This window comes from Phycodurus eques, chromosome 10 (genome assembly GCF_024500275.1).
Source record: "Phycodurus eques isolate BA_2022a chromosome 10, UOR_Pequ_1.1, whole genome shotgun sequence".
In the NCBI taxonomy this organism is placed as follows: Eukaryota; Metazoa; Chordata; class Actinopteri; order Syngnathiformes; family Syngnathidae; genus Phycodurus; species Phycodurus eques.
Genome location: NC_084534.1, coordinates 14,553,594 through 14,562,485, shown reverse-complemented (window position 1 = coordinate 14,562,485; position 8,892 = coordinate 14,553,594). Strand labels below are relative to the sequence as shown.

At 39.4% G+C, this 8,892-nt stretch overlaps 1 protein-coding gene across 3 annotated transcripts; it reads right to left on the bottom strand.

Annotated features, from left to right (window-relative positions):
• Nucleotides 1–268: 268 nt before the first annotated feature.
• On the bottom strand, nt 269–8,582 carry stx16 (syntaxin 16). Of its 3 annotated transcripts, XM_061688909.1 has the most exons (9): nt 8,167–8,582; nt 5,281–5,292; nt 5,067–5,174; nt 4,847–4,987; nt 2,078–2,240; nt 1,896–1,984; nt 1,501–1,644; nt 1,265–1,345; nt 269–1,169 (listed from the first exon to the last, which is right to left on the bottom strand). In XM_061688909.1, exons 1-9 carry the CDS (start codon nt 8,290–8,292, stop codon nt 1,068–1,070), a joined length of 966 nt encoding a protein of 321 aa, XP_061544893.1. In that variant the 5' UTR covers nt 8,293–8,582; the 3' UTR covers nt 269–1,067. The 3 variants fall into 3 exon arrangements, with proteins under 3 accessions (XP_061544893.1, XP_061544894.1, XP_061544895.1); XM_061688910.1 differs by lacking the exon at nt 5,281–5,292; XM_061688911.1 differs by lacking the exon at nt 5,281–5,292 and having other exon boundaries at nt 8,212–8,582.
• Nucleotides 8,583–8,892: the final 310 nt, after the last annotated feature.

Here is an 8,892-nt window from a genome sequence, read left to right as displayed (position 1 = left end):
TGTGTTGCCCAAGGACACTTGTGACAGCGGCCACACTGAGCCATGTAGCTCTGACAGTGGGGTACAGATTTGTCAAATAAAGCTCTTCATCTTTTCATCATATCAGTCTTTATAGATCAACAGAGCAAGAACAAAACAACACCAGAATAAAACAATGCTGTCTCTATGTAACTGGTTGTCTGGGATGGATCACAGTTTTCTTAATTGAGTGATGACAATGAATAGTAAAGATTTAAGATACTGGTTATACTTAACACACAGTAATTCTGCTCCTCGATCATTTGTAGTTTTTTTTTTTTTAAATAAATAATTCTTTTTATCATACAGATGACAGTAGTATTACATCCATAACACCGTCTTGCTCAGGCCTCAAGTATGTGCAAACTGCAGTTAAAAAAAAGGTAGCACTTAATGCAAGGACCATGAAACAAACAAAAGACATTTAAAATAACAAACAAAAAACATTTGGATGACAAATAGGTGATTTTAAAATGATGGGATGGATCAGGGAGCCAGCTGCCTAACCCCCTCAGGCAAGCAGCAGTACTTCAACCGCTTCAGTAGTATCATGAAATCAGAACCGAAAAGGTTTAAATGATCAAAATGCTGTCCTTACACTGTAGAATATTTTTGTAGTGAATGGCTGTTGTAATGCTTGGTGCTGCTCTCACAGCCTTTAACAATAAAACACTGCTTTTCTAAGTATTTTCACCCCATTTGCACATTGAAAAAAAGGAGAGAGCACTATTTCAACAATACACATGCTTGTCCAGTTATGTATGCTGTAAAGTGTTTTCTCTTGAGAAAGATAGATATACCAACACGGTCAAGTATAGGCCTAGACAATTAGGTGTGAGTCACATAAATCCGCCTCAGCTCAATCATACTGTTGATTGTGTCTTTGATTTAAAAAAAATAAAAATAAAATAAAAATCTTGGTACAGCCCAAAGCACACCAGAAAACAGACGTGGATTTTCATTTTGCTGCTTGGTGTGAAAGGCTGTCAACTTGGTTTTGAGCAGAGGTCCACAACAAACACTCACAGAGGAGCAAAAGGAATGCAATATTAAAACTTGGTTGAAAAAAGAATAATAATTAGAATGATGACTATGACAAAGAGGATCAAAATGACCAGCATCTTCCTGTTTTTCTTCTGGTACTGCTCTGCCTGCGAAGAACAAGAAAAGATGATCAAATGCATACACGGTACTGTATGCATTTGACAGTTTTCATTACACATGGATACGTGCAGACTGGCTTTACCTTTTGTAACTGTTTCAAGCCATCGTCTGTTTTGACACACGCTTGCTCCACATTGAAGTCGATTCTGTCAAGAACGGTGCCCTTGAGGAACAACAGCAGACATTTTACTGGCAGAATTTTGAATTCAGGTGCTCAACTGCTGTTATTATTTGGCTTTACTTGTATAGAAAAAAATTTATACGTGAACATGCTCTACTATCTATTTTGTAAGTCATGCACAGGGATCGATGGAATACCTGCTCCACCACCATTCCGGCCAAATCCCGGAAAATCTCATTCAGATCCGAGATGGACTGAACTATTTGTCTGATCTCCCGCTCTCGCTCTTCCACCATGACTGTGTTCTGTTCCACCAGCATTAACTGGTCATCTGTAAAGCCCTGAAACAAAGTATTAGCACGATGATAATATGACAATAATATTTAGCGTAATTTCCTGTGAATGGTGGAGGGATTATTGAGGATTTATTTTTTATTTATTTTCAATGAGTCAACTGTGTTGGTAAACTTTTGGACCAATGTTTGTTTTTCTGCTAATGTTCTTTCAACTGTGCAAATAATTCCGAGGACATATTAAATGTAATTATTTTAGTTAAACCAAAAGACTGATTGCTTTTCAAAGAGCCACACACCTTGTCATACACAGCTAGCTCTTCATCCTCTTCCATTAACGGTCCTGAGTCAAAAAAGTGCTTTGATCGCTCCTCACGATTCTTCATACCTGCAAGATACGACAATGACAATTTCATGTGTATTCGATCGGCATTAAATTAAGACCTCTCTGACAGATATGAATTATTATAATAAAGCATACGTTTTAAGTAGCTGGACTGTGTGTGCCTGAAATTGATGGACAGCTCCTGCAGACTCTGCGCCAGTGACGAGACCACGTTTCTCAGTAGTCTCTGCTCCTGCTCGGTGCAGTGGCCGCAGCGCGACTGCAGGGCCGTTACGGCTCGCTGACATCGGTGGAAGATCTGTACTCGACACAGAGGAGGAGAGGAACCGTGAGCATTTTGACTGTAGACATCAGGATAGACCTGCGTTTCCCAAACTTTGAGTCAAGAGATTATTTTACATAATAAAAATCTCATGGCACACCACCAAATAAAAACTATACCGCATGCTGAAATAATGACGCGCTCATCTCAATTTATTCACAAATGTAATTGTGTGAATTCGGGGCATGTGTAGTTGAACACAAAGCTATGAATTCCATTGTATGAAAGGCAAGAGGTGGCTACACAGGTTAATTGCACTTTCTGTCACCTAGCGGAAGCGCATTTAATCATTCTGCCTGTCACTATATGTCGCTGGCATAGGTACAGTGGCTATAAAAAGTCGAAACACCCCGTTCAAATGCGAGGTTTGTGATAAAAAACATTAGACCAACACAAATCATTCTAAAACTTTCCACTATTTACGTGACCTAGAACTTGTACAACTCAATTTCTTAAACAATCTTTGAGAGGGCCCTATGGAGGTAAAATCCATCCATCCATCCATCCATTTTCCGTAGCGCTAATCCTCACTAGGATTGTGGGCGCGCTGGCGCCTATCTCAGCTGACTCTGGGTGAGAGGCAGGGTACACCCTGAAATGGTCGCCAGCTAATTGCAGGGCAGGAAGTACAAATAAGCAACTGAAATAATGTGGCTGCACAAGTGGACACGCCCTCATAACTGGGATGTGGCTGTTCAAAATTAACCAATCACATTTAAACTCGTGTTGAACGGGAGTCAGTACACCTAATAAAATCTCAGATGGCACACTAATGTGCAGCGGCACAGCAGTTGGGAAACACTACTAGAGAAGTGGTTCCCAACTATTGTCTCCTGGACCTGCATTTTCCCATTGTCGCCAAGTCGCAACCCACTTTTATAGAGGTTAAGAACAATGTGCATATAAGAAAACACATTTTTTAAAAATAGCCATTCAATACATATTTAATAGGGGTGTAATGATTTATTTTGGGAGAGATTTGATTCGTATCATGTTTCGATTCAAGGACAATATCGGTTCATTTAGAACGATACAATACGAAACAATTCAGTGTTTGGAAATTGAGTCAGTAACTCTTTAGCCAAAAATTAAACCAGTGTGAGTGGGGAGAAAATACCTGGATACTGGACAATGCTGGTTAAACTTTTCAAAATTATTTTTGTTTCTTTTAAATGTATCAGGTAAAATGAATTATGGCTATACAATAAAAAACTAATGAAAAATGCATTGACACTATTTATAAAAAAAAAAAAAACAAAAAAAAAAGTTACATCTGTTCAGGTAGGATTAACAGCAGGTTTAACGGCTACTTCTGATGTTGTTCTTCAACATAGAATAGATATGTTAAGAATAAACACACTGATTGTAATTTAACACAAAATACATAATGTTCAGATGTTCTAATCATACTTATTACTACCCAGTAGTGGTTACGTAGCTCTGAGTAGCTTGTGTCGTCGTTAGCGTTTTGCTGAAGTATGTACGTGATAGGCGGCATGGTGGGCGACTGGTTAGAGCGTCTGCCTCACAGTTCTGAGGTCCGGGGTTCAATCCCTGGCCCCACCTGTGTGGAGTTTGTATGTTCTCCCCGTGGGTTTTCTCTGGTCACTCCGGTTTCCTCCCACATCCCAAAAACATGCATGATAGGTTGATTGAAGACTCAAAATTGCCTGTAGGTGTGAATGTGAGTGCGAATGGTTGTTTGTTTCTATGTGCCCTGCGATTGGCTGGCAACCAGTTCAGGGTGTACCCTGCCTCCTGCCCGATGATAGCTGGGATTGGCTCCCGCACTCCCGCGACCCTTGTGAGGATAAGCGGTTCAGAAAATGGATGGATGTTCGTGATGGAATTTTGTACCTTGTCTCAAGCGTGTTCATGTTCTGTCATGAGGAAAACCTGCTTGCAATGTTGCACAAATTGATGTTTGCCTCGCTTGCTTCTTGGTTCCCAGTGATTGTACATCAACTTAGTGGCTTCAAGTTCTCATATTACTTGTATTCGCCGGCTTGTAGTCAACCGGGATCAGCAAACAGTTTTTTGTATGTCCGTCATGTTTTAGCCTTGATCCTTTTTGTTTACTACAAAAATACATCCATATTTCAGATTTAAGCTTCGCATCATATTCCACTAGTTTAGCGCTCTGCTCAATGCGACATGAAATTTCCTGCACTGTGCATGTTTATCTCCCATGATCTCCTGCGTACTTGGCAAGGGATCATGGGAGATGTGGTTTTCTTCTCAAACCGGCCCATTCAATAGCACCAGAAAAAAACTACACTGATACTCCCATGATCCCCTGCGACGTCACCGACAGGAAAACTTAAAATCAATTAATGGCTTTATCATTAAATGTACTAAAAAAACACACACGCACATCCATATAAAGTCTGCCGTGCTTAAATCTAATGCTTTAGTTCCTAGTAGCGATACAATCTATTGATTACCTTTTAAAATGATTTAAATCAATATATTTTCGCACGGAACGCTAACTAGCCAAGGACAGATCGAGCCACTTGGATCGTAGGAATATAAATTGATACATCAATATAAGTAATGAATCGTGCCACACCTACTGCGCATACCTGTGTGATCTCCTGTGTTGTGATTTCTATGGCATGCTCTTCTTCACTACTGTCATCCAGTGTGGGTCGATTCATATGCTTGTCGTGAAGCAAAGCCAGGTCCTTCATCTTCTGACGAACCCGTGAGATTTGATACTGAATCTGAAAGGTATCCAAAGTGGAGCGTTAGCGGTGTAAGACATGATATGGAAGAGTTTTGGAAGTTTCTCGTCCAGGTTACCTCATCGATGCCCTCTATCCATTTGGGAGGCAACTTCCTGGTGACGCCGATAGCCGCTTCAGGATCCAGACTGATTCCTGACACCAACGCCATCCGATCGTCAGCCAACTTGAAAACAAGACACTTCTGTTAGCACTTTATATAATTACAGGTAGATTTAGTGCACCACTCTTAGTACCAAGGAGAATTGTACCAGGAAACACAACAGTAGTACCTCATCAAGCTCCTACAGTTTGGCAGATAGCAGTGTGGTTCCATCCAATAGCAGAGGAGGAAAAGGAGAGGAGGACAGAAGCAGAACAGAAGTGAGCCCCAAAAGTTGTAGCAATGATTACCAAGCAAGTGTTACAAAGTCCACCAATAATTACTTTATAATCCTATAAAGAGTTTTTATACAGTATATATAAACTGTGGCCGTGTGTTTAACGTATGATCATATTATGTACTAATATACAGTGGAACTATAACATTTAAACATCCTTAAAATCAAACAAACGTTTTGGGAAAAATAAGGCTAAAAATTGGACAAAAAAAGTAATATGCTCCGTTGAGCCTTTGCATTTCCAAATGTAAGCACAAGAAAGGAGTACTGGACGAGGCAAGATAAAGAGGACAAATGTAGTCGTATGGTAACCATAGAACTGAATAAAGAACTTACAGCCAAATGAAAAATTTGCATGAGCCAGATCTGAGTGGTCAGTCTAATATGGATAAGACAATAATTTTGATATTGAAATGAAAACGCAGCTTAAGGTGTGATTAAAACTGTTGTCTAAAAGGGAGATTAATGACATTTTCAGAAGCAGGGAGATTTGCATTAGGTGTTATTCATTTATCAGTACATTTAAGACATGTATTAAGTTTCAATATGAACTTGGTTGACTTCTTTTTACACTTTCAATACAAGAGCTTAAAAATATGAACAAATCAGATTAGTTTAGTTAAAGGTTCCACTGTATTTGTTTCAGTCAAAGCTTGAAGAAAAGCACAGCAAAAGCCTTGTTTTGTACCATAAAATTAACTCAAATTGATATTTTATTATGACAGAAAGGGCACAAAGCAGGTAGTTAGACAGAAAACAAAAAGTATTTTAGCCAAGATTGTTGACTGTGTCACTTGACTGTGATTGGTTTCTTTACAGTGATACATTTAGAAGAGCCAAAGTTTACGACACATACAGACAACAGCAGGAGCAGACTAGACAGGCACAAAACAAGACATCAAGTTTAGCCGGGCAGTTTGTATGTACAGGACCCGATATTAACCTCGACAACCAGGAATACATCAATAATGAAGATAAAGAGCCTTTTTGTGGTCTCCTCATTTTTCCAGTGTGAAAAACACTAGGGAAAAGTTTTCATGCTCATCAGTGCAGTTGCCACGATAAACACACTCAACTCTGGGTGAACAACATTTACCTCTTGGCCTGTGTCTTTGGGAACATGCTTTACATGATGAACTTATAGTGCAAATCTGCTTTCTAGGAGCTACACACTTCCCATAAAAGGTTAGGGAACCTTCAGCCAGAAATGTAGCATTTGAGCCGATCCGCCAGTTGTTATAAAAGCAAATAAAAATTAAATACAAATCCACAAATGCTCATAATCTACAGGGTGTCCACACGCTTCAGTATTTAACAAATGTATTACAACAGCAACTGAATAGACAAATATTTGGAAATGATTACAAAAGGAGGATTATTCTTTTTTTTTGCCTCATTTAATACATCTAGTGTACGATTAATATGCACTGAGACATCAAGACGGTACTCGATTTCAGCATAACACCACATACCGCGTGATAGTTCAGTCGCGTTCGGCCGCTTTGCTGTAGTGGTGTTTTTTCCAAGATATCCAGTAGCTGTTTAAAGCCGAGAGAAAGCTCTAATTAGACTGAAAGTCTGCTAGCCTATCCCTCTGTAATGAAGAGATTTAGACCAAAATTTTTTGTATTTTGGTCTTTTCCTTCCATTTTTAACCATCCATCCATTTTCCATACCGCTTATCCTCTCTTGGATTGCAAGCGAGTTGGAGCCTATCCTAGCTGACTCTGGGGGATACAGGTGGGGGAGGTGGTGGGCCCTGAACTGGGCACAAGCCCATCACACCTCAAAATTTGAAGCAAACCTGAAAGGTGAAGGCAAAATTTATTTTGGAAGGTGATTTTAGCTGTAATGAACCAGTGACCTTTTCAGGTCGTTGATGACCCCTGTTTTTGTGCAATACGCAACACCATGACTAGTAATGAGCGAGTACAAACAACAAGAATCAGTAGCGGGTTATACCGGGCTTATTTCAATGTGTCAGGTACTAGTGAAGATACCAGCCACCGATATTTAAAGCAAAAAAATCTGACATTTAGCAGTCCTCCTCCCCAGTAGTTGGCACTACACTGCGGCGGTTTGACACATCGGCGAATCAACATGCGTCAAAAAGAAAGGTCTATGTTCACAATTATCTGTCACTGTGTTAATTGAAATTGTATACATCAAAAGGACCAGTGGTATTGGTACTTGGTATCGTATAGGTGAGTTTTTAAGCGGGAATACTCTTACTGGTATTTGTCTGTAAAAAGTGGTATCGAACATCCCTAATCTTAGCCATATTAAATGCAGTCATTAATTAAAAACACTGAGTGTATATAGAACCAATCTGATCATTTATTTGTTTTAATTGTAGCGACTCTGTAGACACCCTGCATACACATTTAGATTTTTTTTTTTTAATTAAAAAAAAAAAGAGAAAAGGTTCCCCATCCTTGCTATACTTGATTTCTTAGCTGACTCGAAAGCCACGGTACAGACTGTATAAACGTGTCTTCACATGCTTTACCTCAACGTAGCTACCGATATTTGCTGAATACAGTCTTTTGTAGGCTAAACATAACCTTTGTTTGCTTCTAAGTAACACTTATTAGCTTTAACTGGGAATCGAGTCCTGAGGTGAAATGCCGTGGCAACGAAATAACAATGACAGAAATCTGCCCTAATTACATTTACAGACAGCCATTCTTCATTACTCACTAGTCTAGCTAGCACAAGTAAGACTGGCTATATGCAAACACACACAAGTAAAATGTCAAAACGATGCAAACCACTCACCGCAGCATTGCTACGTGTACTCAGACGGGGGTCGTTTGTACTCACTTGCTCAGCCAATATCTGCCGGTTTTGGATCGCATTGTTCCGCATTAACAAGAAGGCATCTGTCAGACGCCGAGTGGCCATGACTGACTCGATAGCTCGGACTAAAAAGTGTGTGCGGCTCGGCTGTCTCTTTACTGTATTCCAGCTGCTCGCCGCATGCTAGCTTTAGCTTTTGCGCGTGAAAAATGACAAGGGGTAACTCGCGATACAATACAGCGTCGTTATGCTATCTATATTATTTCTAATACATTATGCCATATTTAACAAACATGACCCCCGCGAAAATGTGGATTTCATGTCAATTTGTCAACGTCGTCCTGCTTCAGACTGATACCGGAAATGATAAGAAACCTCCGTACGCGTTAAGCCATTCTTATTCTACTGCGTCAAGAACCACAGCTGTATTTCCTAACTAACATATATCGCCACCTACTGGGTAAAAAAGTACACACATACAGTAAGGGCTACTACTGCACTGGGTCAGGTCATTTGTAGATAAGGTTAAAATTTTTTTTATACGTGTATGTAAGATAGGTAAAATGGTTTATTTTTATTAAAAGAAACTCTTGTTTTTTATTTTATTATAATTGATTTCATTCGAATTAATGAACCAGTTATTTGATACAATCAAAGCATGATGTATGCATGTATGTTAATTTTACTCATGCATATTAACAATTA

What these genes read in the sequence shown, in the direction of transcription:
- stx16 (XM_061688909.1), bottom strand. Translation starts at nt 8,292, where the DNA reads ATGGCCACTCGGCGTCTGACAGATGCCTTCTTGTTAATGCGGAACAAT. An exon ending in AGCTAGCTGTGTATGACAAG is followed by an intron (nt 1,645 to 1,895) that starts GTGTGTGGCTCT and finishes ACTTTGTTTCAG; the next exon opens with GGCTTTACAGATGACCAGTT. An exon ending in CCGGAATGGTGGTGGAGCAG is followed by an intron (nt 1,346 to 1,500) that starts GTATTCCATCGA and finishes TTGTTCCTCAAG; the next exon opens with GGCACCGTTCTTGACAGAAT.